At 47.3% G+C, this 12230-nt stretch overlaps 1 protein-coding gene across 4 annotated transcripts in view; it reads right to left on the reverse strand.

Annotated features, from left to right (window-relative positions):
• LOC140416604 (dyslexia-associated protein KIAA0319-like protein) overlaps nucleotides 1-12230 on the reverse strand; it is a 142085-nt gene that overhangs the window by 96934 nt on the left and 32921 nt on the right. For all 4 annotated transcript variants that reach the window (XM_072501139.1, XM_072501141.1, XM_072501138.1 and 1 more), the window contains one exon: nucleotides 454-1157. In XM_072501139.1, the coding sequence (XP_072357240.1) occupies nucleotides 454-1157 (704 nt within the window). The remainder of the gene's footprint in view (nucleotides 1-453; nucleotides 1158-12230) is intronic.

Here is a 12230-nt window from a genome sequence, read left to right on the forward strand (position 1 = left end):
TTTTCCAAAATGTAAGAAAAATACCCACAATTGTAAAAACATTTTATAGTAAATAAAGTATTCTATATTTTGATAAGAATTACAGCAAAATATTATTCCTCGTCAGGATGGCGACTTTCCTCTGGGCCAGTTGCAATACTACACTGGTTGAATGGAAGAAGAGTGGCCTAAGGTGACATATACAGTGATACTCCATTGCGGTGAATTACCCAACGTGCACTAATTCCAATGTCTTCACTGGGAATTTACCGTGTGAAAATTCAATGAACATCTGTGACACAATTCAACACACGAACATGGTGTGCCCCCAATTGCTTTCAAATGTAAACTACACATTTAAATTAAGAATACAATCACTTAACGCTGAAGAAAGATATTTCTGCACCTATCGTTTTTAGTTAAGCATTTGGTCAGATGGGAAGGGTTTGTTCAAAAAACAAATTCAAGGTTTACCTTTGGAGGTAGAGTCTGCACCTCTATCGAGTCTCTCCCATCTGACTTGGATGCAGAATGTTTAGTCATTTGATCATTTTCAGTTTCATTTTCCTTAGGGCTTTTCCCAGAGGTCTGTCGATCTTCATGCAAATGCTGTGTGTTTTTAGACCGATTTAATTTCTTGTTGACATTGATAGGTGGTGTGGTTGCTGACTGTTCAGAAGTTGATTCTTTACCTGTTTGTGGCAACTTTGCAGAACTTCCACTTGGTTGAGATGCCTCACGTCTTGTCCTGGAAAATATTTTATTTTGTTTTGCTATCAGTGGTTTTCCAGATAGCTGACCTTTAACCAGAGTTCTGTCAATAGTGTCCATATCAAAAGTCCTAGGCTTGGCTTTGTAATGAAAATGTTCTTCTAAAATTCTGAGCACAGGACTCTGTGAATCCCCACAAGGAGGAAGTTTATGAATAAATATTAAAATAGAATCTGATCTACCCGTTTGGTTTAGCTGACAGTTTCCTTGCAGGCTGCAGTCTAAAAGATAACATTTCCCCTCCAGCAGCCATGCAACATTACAGTGACATTTCTGACAGCAGGCATCTCTGCAAGCCCAAATGGAATCAGCGTTCTCCACTCGTTCCACAAATCGACTTTCCAGTCCAACTTGCATAAGGACCCCACGATGACTTGCTGATGTCTTGCAGTTCTCTGTATTTGCACCTGCATCAGAGAACACAGGCAGAAATGCATAAATAGTGGGGGTTGATATATCCCAGTTTTACATATACTATTAATACAGAGCAGCACGGTAGCATAGTGGTTAACACAATTGCTACACAGCTCCATGGTCCCAGGTTCAATTCCTGGCTTGGGTCACTGTCTGTGTGGAGTGTGCACGTTCTCCTAGTGTGTGCGTGGGTTTCCTCCGGGTGCTCCGGTTTTCTCCCACAGTCCAAAGATGTGCAAATTAGGTGGATTGGCCATGCTAAATTGCCCTTAGTGTTGGGTGGGGTTACTGGGTTATGGGGATAGGGTGGAGGTGTGGGCTTGGGTGGGGTGCTCTTTCCAGGAGCCGGTGCAGACTCAATGGGCCGAGTGGCCTCCTTCTGCACTGTAGAGTCTATGATTAATTAGCTTGGTCACTCCCATTTCATTTTTACATCAATTTGAAACTTTCCTTTGATTCCCGGTATTCGTTTCAAAGCACAAATTATGGTCTAATAATTCACATTGCCAAAATGTAAATGTTCTCTAACTGTATTATTATGAATGTTGTATTCAAAAAACATTTGCATGGGCCAAAGATTAAAAACGAAAGTCAAAACAGAGTGTTTGGCAATAGAGACAGAACCTTGCTTTACCACAGCAGTCGTATCTTTTCAGCTTCCCAGTAAAAATAAACTGGAGGAGTTTAGTAGTCAAACATTACTGGCAAATTCCTCACATTGCTCAAAATGAGAACATAGATATGTAATTAGCCGTTACAAAAGGCAGAACTTTCACTAAGAGGAGCAATTGAATCCTAGCCAGTCAAGTGCCAATCTTCAAATTGGGTAGATATTGGAATGAAAAAAAACAAGGTTACCGTCTACCATTTTGTAATCACATGATATAACATTTAATTCAATTGTTTCTTTTAAATATGTTTATTGAAATGTTTCATTATAAACAAAATACTATAAAACAATTAATTCAAGTTACAATGGCAAGAACACGACAATCAAAACACAACCCCCCCCCCAACATTAAACTAAACCCCTTAACAACTGACAGTGACTAGCTCTTTAAAAGAGAAAATGAATGGCTGCTATCTGAGGTGGAACCTTTTCACCGACCCCCTAATAGTGTTCTTGGCCTTCTCCAAATGTACGAACAACATGAGGTCACCCAAACATACGAGGCACTTGGCGGAATAGGAAACTTCCACTCGAGCAGAACCCGTCTCCTGGCTATTAACGAGGCAAAGGCGAGGACATCTGCCTTCACCCGTCTGCAGCACTGGCGTGTCTGACGCCCCGAAAATGGCCACGAGCAGACATCGCTCCAGATCAACATCAAGTATCTCTGACATGGTGAAGAAAGAGACCCAAAAGCTTACTAACGTGAGACAAGAACAGAACATATGCGTGTAGTTAGCCAACCCGCGAGAACAACACTGCCATCTGTCCTCCGCCCCAGAGAAAAAAAATGCTCATCCTCGCCTTGGTCAGATGAGCCCTGTTCACCACCTTGAATTGGATCAGACAAAATTAAGCACAATAGGACACGGAGTTGACCCTGTGAAGAGGCTCGCTCCACATCATCCAGAATAGGGCCCAATTCACCCTCCCAATTCACCTATACTTCATTCAAGGGAGCCGCCTCCACTGATAGGATTTGGTTCTGGCCAATATACATGAAATAGTCTCCCCAACAGACCTGGCCAGACCAATATACATTAAATAGTCTCCCCACCAGACCCAGCTAAAGACAAAATCCTCTTCAGCACGGGGGAGGGTTGTGCCAAGGGGAAAGACCTTCAGTGAAAAATCGTGAATCTGAAAGTAACTAACAGATTGGAACCAGGGAGGTGAAATTTCTCCGACAGCACCTTAAAGCTGGCAAATTTTCCCTGCATGAAGAAATCCCCAACCTCTCCAAACCCTTCCCCTCCCATGACCTAAATATTGAATCCAAACCTACTGGCAAAAAGAGATGAATATTGCAAATACAGTCCAGCAAAGACATGGAACTAAAATGCTGTCTGAACTGCTTCCAGATTCTCAAGTGGTCACCACTACCGGATTCAAGGAAAATCTTGACAGAGAGAACGGCAGCGGTGTGGTTACTAATGCTCCAAGGCTAGAATCCTTACAGGAATTCGCCGCCATTTGGCCCCATATGGAATGGAACTGTATCATTAAACCACGCAACTACCTTCTCAATATTGGCTATCCAATAATAAAAAAATAAATTGGGTAAAGCCAAACCTCTATCTATCTAGAGGAACGCCCTACAGATCCCGGAGGTCTTACCCACCCAAATAAAAGAGGACACTAAAAAGAGGGACTTGGGGAGAAAAGTGGGGAGACACTGAAAAATAAATAAAAATCAGGGGGAGCACATTCACCTTAATAGTCTGGACCCTGTCCACCAAGGGCAAGCGAAATAGGTCGATAGGACTCACGTTCTGTAAGGTCCTTGTTTTTCTTGTGGATCAGGGAAATAAGAGGCCTGTGCAAGTGTAACAATTAAAGAACTTTGGGACAAGGAGCTGTTAAACATATCTAAAATTAGAGAGACCAATTGTTCCGCAAACGTCTTATAAAACTCAATGGGAAGCCATCAGCACTAGAAGCTGCAAAACCCAATGCATTTCCTAATTTCCTCTGGGCCTAACGGGGATTTGAACTCTTCACGCGTCTCCTTCCCCACCACTGGGATAGATAACCCATCCAAAAAATCCAGCATGGCCGAACTTTCCGCCAGGGCTCCGATCTAGAAAGATCCCGATCAAATGCCTCAAAAACCACATTGACCGGAGGCGGAGCAGAAACCAAGCAGCCACTCGAGTCCCGTATCTGCACAATCTCCCGGGAAGCCATCCGCCATCTCAGCTGGTGAGCTAAAAGGCAATTGGCCTTCTCCCAGAGTTCATAAAATACACCCCTTGAATGTTGCAGCTGGCCCACCGTGGTGTCCATTGACAACAGTACAAATATGTCTGCAGCTTTTTCATACTTGCCAGCAATTCCGGGTTTGGGGCAAGAGAGTGCTGATGGTGCACTCTCGAGAATGGAATCCACCACCCTCTGCTGCTCCGCCCTCACAGTTTTTTCCATGTGTACTCTGTAGGAAGTTATTTTCTTCCTGATAACCACTTTAAGGGCTTTCTGCAGCATGGAGGGCGAGACAGGTTCACTTTTATTAAATTTAATATATTCTCCAATAGCGGTGGACATCTGTTCACAAAATCTCCTCTCCACGAATAATGCTGCATCTAATCTCCATGGTGGGCACCAGGAAGAACCTGACTCTAGTACCAAATCAACAAAATGTGGGGCATGGTCTGAAACCATAATTGCCGAAGAACCAGCCTCCTCCACTGACGGGAGGAGATCTATCCACTACAAAAATGTCAATATCCGAGTCTACCTGGTGGACATGGGAGAAAAAGGAAACATCTTCATCACTCGATGCAAAAAGATTTGTGCCTGGATCGATCCATCCTGGGGTCCAGAACACAGTCTGAGTTACCCCCAAAATAAGCTGAGGTGATCCAAATCAGGGATGGAGGCTAGCAGCTTATTAATAAAACCCAAATCGTACCAGTTTGGACCAAAGACATTAACCAGGACCACCAAGGCCCCTGCCAAAGACCCACAGACAATAACATGCATACCATTGGGGTCAGCCAACATCTTAGCAGCAGAAAACGGAACCCTTTTATTGATTAATATTGGCACCCCGGGCCCTACCATAAAGACACGAATGAAAAACCTGTCCTGCACCCCCATTCTGCAACCTTGCCTGATCTCGGAGTCGCAAATGAATCTCTTGCAGAAACACCACATGGGCATTTAAACTTCTACGGTGATCAAATACCCTTGACCTTTTCACTGGGCCATTCAACCCCCAACATTCCAGGTGACCACTCAATCACTCAAGTCTCCCACTCCAACCCCCTCAATCCAGAGTCGATCATTTCCACCAAGTGGCATTATCCAACAGTTACATAGAAAGTACAGCAACCAAGCCCACCTAAGATGGCCATCAAACACACAAACAAGATCAAACAAAGAAAAACATGCAGATTATTGCTCGCAGTGGTTTGTTGGGACGGGGCTTCTGTCAAGAGTGTTCGGTGGTCACAATTCTGCTCGGGAGTGGACGGGAGTCCACCCTCCCTGTCCATCTTCCCAAACTACTGTGGGAGTTCGGCCTTCCATACGCACTGGCAACACCACAATTCAGATATTTTGCCTCCTTGAGCAATTCTTCAATCATTAGTTTTGGCCTTCAGTGCATTATTTGCATCAACCATCATAGAACATAGAACATAGAACAATACAGCGCAGTACAGGCCCTTCGGCCCACGATGTTGCACCGAAACAAAAGCCATCTAACCTACACTATGCCATTATCATCCATATGTTTATCCAATAAACTTTTAAATGCCCTCAATGTTGGCGAGTTCACTACTGTAGCAGGTAGGGCATTCCACGGCCTCACTACTCTTTGCGTAAAGAACCTACCTCTGACCTCTGTCCTATATCTATTACCCCTCAGTTTAAAGTTATGTCCCCTCGTGCCAGCCATATCCATCCGCGGGAGAAGGCTCTCACTGTCCACCCTATCCAACCCCCTGATCATTTTGTATGCCTCTATTAAGTCTCCTCTTAACCTTCTTCTCTCCAACGAAAACAACCTCAAGTCCATCAGCCTTTCCTCATAAGATTTTCCCTCCATACCAGGCAACATCCTGGTAAATCTCCTCTGCACCCGCTCCAAAGCCTCCACGTCCTTCCTATAATGCGGTGACCAGAACTGTACGCAATACTCCAAATGCAGCCGTACCAGAGTTCTGTACAGCTGCAACATGACCTCCCGACTCCGGAACTCAATCCCTCTACCAATAAAGGCCAACACTCCATAGGCCTTCTTCACAACCCTATCAACCTGGGTGGCAACTTTCAGGGATCTATGTACATGGACACCTAGATCCCTCTGCTCATCCACACTTTCAAGAACTTTACCATTAGCCAAATATTCCGCATTCCTGTTATTCCTTCCAAAGTGAATCACCTCACACTTCTCTACATTAAACTCCATTTGCCATCTCTCAGCCCAGCTCTGCAGCTTATCTATATCCCTCTGTAACCTGCTACATCCTTCCACACTATCGACAACACCACCGACTTTAGTATCGTCTGCAAATTTACTCACCCACCCTTCTGCGCCTTCCTCTAGGTCATTGATAAAAATGACAAACAGCAACGGCCCCAGAACAGATCCTTGTGGTACTCCATTTGTGACTGTACTCCATTCTGAACATTTCCCATCAACCACCACCCTCTGTCTTCTTTCAGCTAGCCAATTTCTGATCCACATTTCTAAATCACCCTCAATCCCCAGCCTCCGTATTTTTTGCAATAGCCTACCGTGGGGAACCTTATCAAACGCTTTGCTGAAATCCATATACACCACATCAACTGCTCTACCCTCGTCTACCTGTTCAGTCACCTTCTCAAAGAACTCAATAAGGTTTGTGAGGCATGACCTACCCTTCACAAAGCCATGCTGACTATCCCTGATCATATTATCCCATCAGAGATATCTCTGCATCCAGAGAGGCAATCTGGTCACCATGCCACAAAAGAACCACCTCCATGGCTTGAATCATGTCACCATCCGCTTTTATCATTTTGGTGGTCCTCTCCACTGCCAAACAAATGGAAGCCAAGACCTCTGCCATCGATTTGCAGAGGTCCCCCGACAAAATCCGCCAGTGTTGGTCAAACTCTGCCGCCAAGGTGCTGGTAAGCACCGCGGCCGTTAGTGGAGTGGCCAGCGTCACAGAGGCTGCCTCCGCCATTTTTTCCACGAGCAGCCCCAAGAAGCCTCCGATTCAGTCGACCAACTTCTACTCCCTTGGTTTTCCAGGTATTTCACCTATGTAGGCATCTTATTCCATTAACCAAGTGGGTTTTTTAACAAAAATACCCGTTAAAACTAAGCAAAAAGGACTTAAAAGACCAGTACCCTAGTGGGGGCCACCTCATGCATAACCTCCCCCTACATAATGCCACAAAAAGTCCCAATAATTCAATTGTTGGCTAATAAAAGTAATCAATCTTGATCAATTTGTCTTCAACAGACCCAAGACAGGAGGTGAGACAAGCACCAGGTGGAACCATAGGTCCAAAAACCATATCACCTGCCTCTCCAAACCACATTCCATTTGGCATACATATTATCTCAAGTATTCATATACTGTATTCCAAATTAGTACTTCAAAAAACAATCATTTGAATTTGAATGAATCAACACTATTTGCTTCCACTATCTCCTGAGGGCAGGGATCAGCAAACTTATTTTCTATTCATTCAGGGGATGTGGGCATCGCTGGCTGGGCCAGCTTTAATTGCCCACCCCTAACTGCCCTTGAACTTCAAAAATTTTTTTAAAATAATTTACAGAATGTGGGCATCGCTGGTTAGGTCAGCATTTATTGCCTAAGCCGAGTTGCCTTCTTGAACCATTGCAGTCCATGAGATGTAGGTACAAACACAGTGCTGTTAAGGAGGGAGTTCAGGATTTTGACCCGACGACAGTGAAGGAATGACGATATATTTCCAAGTAGGAGTGGTGAGTGACTTGGAGGGGAACCTCCAGGTGGTGGGGTTCCCAGGTATCTGCTGCTCTTGTTCTTCTAGATGGTAGTGATCATGGGGTTGGAAGGTGCTGCCTGAGGACCCTTGGTGAGTTCCTGCAGTGCATCTTGAAGATGGTACACACGGCTGCCACTATACGTCGTGGTGGAGATTGAATGTTTGGAGTTGCATTCATCCAGGCAGTGGAAAGTATTCCACTGCAGTCCTGACTTGTGCCTTGTAGATGGTGGGCAAGCTTTGGGGGTCAGGATGGGAGTTGCTCGTTGGAGGCTTCCTAGCCTTTGAGCTGCCCTGGTAGCCACTGTATTAATATGGCTATCCCAGTTCAGTTTCTGATCAATGGTAACCCCCAGGATGTTGATTGTGGGGGATTCATCGATGGTAATGCCATTGAATGTCAAGGAGCGATGGTGAGATCCTCTGTTGTAAGAGATGGTCATTGCTTGGCACTTGTGTGGTGTAAAGGTAACTTGCCACTTGTCAACCCAAGCCTGGATACTGTCCAGGTCTTGCTGCATTTGGGCATGGGCCGCTTCTTTATCTGAGAAGTCACGAATTGTGCTGAACATTGTGCAGTCATCTATGAACAACCCCACTTCTGACCTTATGATGGAAGGGAGGTCATTGATGAAGGTTTTGCCTAGGACAAGGCCTCATGGGCTACTTATCACAAATGATGGTTTGCCAGCTGATGGGACGGCACTCGCCAGCCACCTGCCAACAAGGTCGAGCAGCACTTTTGCTCAGCCAACTCCAGCCAGTTCGCAATAATGGCACCCAGGAGACCGGCCCCAAGATTCAGGGATGCCGTCCTGAGAGGCTGCTAGACGGCATGGAGGCCAGGAGGGATATCATGTTCCCCCGAGGGTCCCGGAGGGTGAGCCACAAGGCAGCCAGTGCTGCTTGGGATGAGGTGGCGTCAGCTCGGGGAGTATGACCAGGAGGACTGGCCTTCAGTGCAGGAAGAAAATCAATGACCTACACCTGGCAGCAAGAGTGTGTAGACATCAACTGCCACCCTGCCCCCTCCCCCTCCAGGGAGCGTTCAACTTCAAATGGCCCATGCAACCCCCCAGCCCTTCCTCCACTCCCACTCCCATCTCCCTCAACACCCAACTCCACCAACCCCTCCTTCACACCCCCTCTCCCACCACTGTGAACTTCACTTGTGGCTAACAATGCCCCCTCTGTGTCTCCTCAGGGAAAGCTCTTCAATTACTGTCGGGAAAAGGCCCAGACTGGTGGAAGGATGCCGGATAGAAGAATCCTCACCTCCTTCGAGGAGCATGCCCTGGAGGTAATGGGGGTGGCCAAGGACAGATCGGTTAGCCACACTGAGGCTGGCGGAAGCTGCAGAGGTGAGGAACCACTGGGCACCACCCAGGGGACCTGTCAAACGTGAGTAGTGATTATCTTACTGACTGACCCATCCCTCGCACTGACCACATGTCCATTTCCCGCAGATCCTCCAGCCGACAGCGCCGGCCTAAATCGAGCGACACTCTCTCCTGAGTCCGAGACCACCTTGGAAGATGCCACCGTAGCCGCAACATAGCTGTCATCCCGACCCCCCACCAGGGCAGGTACACACACCTTGGTGGGACATGTTAGGGGTCACAATCCGGTGAGCACCACACTGCTGACGATGCACATCAGGGACGCAGGAACTCGCAGACGAGACAGCAGATGGAGGGCTGCTGGATCCCAAGACCCAGCTCGTTCCGTCCTGATGCTGAGCCTGTGCTACAGAGGTACCCAGAGCTGATGGAGACGATAGGGACCAACCTGAACGTTCAGAGGGAGATGTCACCATCATTCCAGCAGGTCCGTAGCCACTTGGAGGAATCCCAGAGGCTAGGGGCGCAGGAGTTGGCACCGGCAATGAGTGGCACCGAGGCCAACACTGCATGGGTGACAACCGCAGTAGAGAGCCTAGTATACGATGTTGGCAACATAAGTGAAGCTGTCCATGGCGTCGCGATCGGTGACAGCCAATGCTGAGGGTCTCGGCAGAATGTCCGACTCGCTGGGGTATGTCACCCAGTATCAGGCCGACCTTGATGAGGTCCTGTGGGACGTGTCCCGCTCTCAGATGGGCATTGCCAAGGTGTTGCGGAGATTGCCCCAGTCACAGGTGAGCATGACTGAGGTCCTGCAGAGCATAGCCCAGCCACTGAGGAGCATCGCTGAGGGCGTCGACACGATGGTGCAGACAATGGGGAACTGCCAGATCTGGCAGAGCCAGATGATGCAGGGGCAGCCAGAGCTCGAACCAGCCATCCCTCCATCCCAAGCTGAACCCCAGGGCCCTATGGGCACCAATTGGGAGGGGGCGCTGGGTGCCAAGCCGGATCCCTCCCATGGAGTGGCGATGTTGGATACCAGCTACCCCAGGCTCCACCCCTCTGATGGGGCCGCGTCTCACAGACAGCACACGGGACAGGGCGGCTCGACTGTGCATGTGCCATCGGCAAGTGAGCTGGGGCCCTCTGGCCTCAAAGCCCCCAGAGGATGCCCGCCAGGGGCATCAAAGGCCATAGGACGAGGTAAGCAGCTGACTGCGTCCACCTCAGATGTGCACCAAGGTGCAGTGGTAGAGCTAGGAGAGCCAAGCACTTGGATCACCAGGGTAGGGGGAAGAAGGGCAAGTAGGGAGTGGCGGGAGGGGGGGTGGCACCATCGGGAGTGGGGTTTGTACAAAACATTAAACACCTTTTTGCACAATCATTATGATGCCTCGGTCACTTCCTTCCCCAATGCAGGCTGACCCCTGAACCCTTGGGCCATTCTCCCCCCTCGCCATAGCGCTCACCCACCCTTCAGCGGTGGACGGGTCCCCGGAGCTGTGTCCCATCTCCTGTGTTTTCAGATGTTGCGTGTGTGGTGTTGCCTCCCGCAGTGTTCAAGCACAGTTTCCAGGCATCAGGGTGTGATTGAGATGTTAGGCAATGACTCCCACATACTACATAGTCCGCACACCCACGGAAATCTACCTGACTTGTGTGAAGTGCTCACTTAACCATGATTACCAATTCCCTATTAGCAATAGCCTTCAACCACGCAACCAGTGGCCTCAGCAGTCGTTGGGGGTTATGGGTGGTCATTAGGGCAGCGACAGGAGTTGCCCCCAGAATGGGTACACATGTCTAGCGCCCCCGGGCTCTTTCCCAGTGAGCAGCGATGGCTACTCACCTCCTCAGCTCCTCACAGAAGCCCTCCCACCAGGTTCACGTTTTTAAAAAGGTGTAGTAATCGGCACCAGCATGGCCACTTGCTGGGATGGCCAATGAATCACAGGAGGCCGTTAGATATGGGGTGGCTCTTGTTAATTGTATGGAAATGGGGCGTAAGTGGTAATAATTGGGTTCTTGCCACGCCACAGCAAAATCCCGATTTCACCCAAGGGAGCAGGCCGGTTGCATTGCAAACTGTTTGGTGCCTGGCACGGATTCCGTTTTTGGCCTTTCGCGCTATTCACCGGCCCGTTACAATTGAGCGAGAGCGCAATGAGGCTGGAGAATTGCGCCCATGGTCTACATCATCTAGTCCCTTTAGAAAGCTAAAAACAGCAATTATATCACCTTTCAACCTTTAATTTTCCAGTAAGAATAAACAATCCCATCTCACATTTAAATTCTTTAACATTCTGGTTGTTCTCTCTTGTATCATTTCAATGGCTGCAATATCCTTTTTATATTGTAGCGACCAGAACTGACCACAATATTTTAAATACAGGCGTACCAAATTTTTTTTTAATTTTTTTTTTGAGTAAATGGATTAACTCAATTTCAGCTCAATAATTACCTTTATTTACTACATCCAAAAATCTGATTTGCTTTACTTATTTCCAGAAACATTGTTACTGTAGCATCAATCTGACAACCAGACATCCGGATCGCTTTCATTTACCATCCAAATGACTCATTTCCATTTGATCTACCCTTATTAAATATTTATCGATATTTGTGCAACTTATTCTGATCTGCCACCTTCATTAGCTTTGCACCATCTGCAAACGTAACCATTTCCCTTGTGATTTTGAGCTCCAGATCATTCATGAAGATTTCACGTGAGGCCACAAAACAGACTTTGGTGAAAACCCACTGGTAACATTTTCTAAGATTAGTTACAGTTCCCATATCACAACCCTCTGGGCTCTATTGGCAACTAATTATATATCCATTCTTTTTTAAAATATTTTTAAAAATAAATTTTAGAGTGCCCAATTCATTTTTTCCAATTAAGGAGCAATTTAGCGTGGCCAATCCACCGAACCTGCACATCTTTGGGTTGTGGGGGTGAAACCCATGCAAACATGGGGAGAATGTGCGAACTCCGCACGGACAGTGACCCAGAGCCAGGATCGAACCTGGGACCTCGGCGCCGTGAGGCAGCACTGTGCCACCATGCTGCCCCTATA

This window comes from Scyliorhinus torazame, chromosome 1 (assembly GCF_047496885.1).
Source record: "Scyliorhinus torazame isolate Kashiwa2021f chromosome 1, sScyTor2.1, whole genome shotgun sequence".
NCBI lineage: Eukaryota > Metazoa > Chordata > Chondrichthyes > Carcharhiniformes > Scyliorhinidae > Scyliorhinus > Scyliorhinus torazame.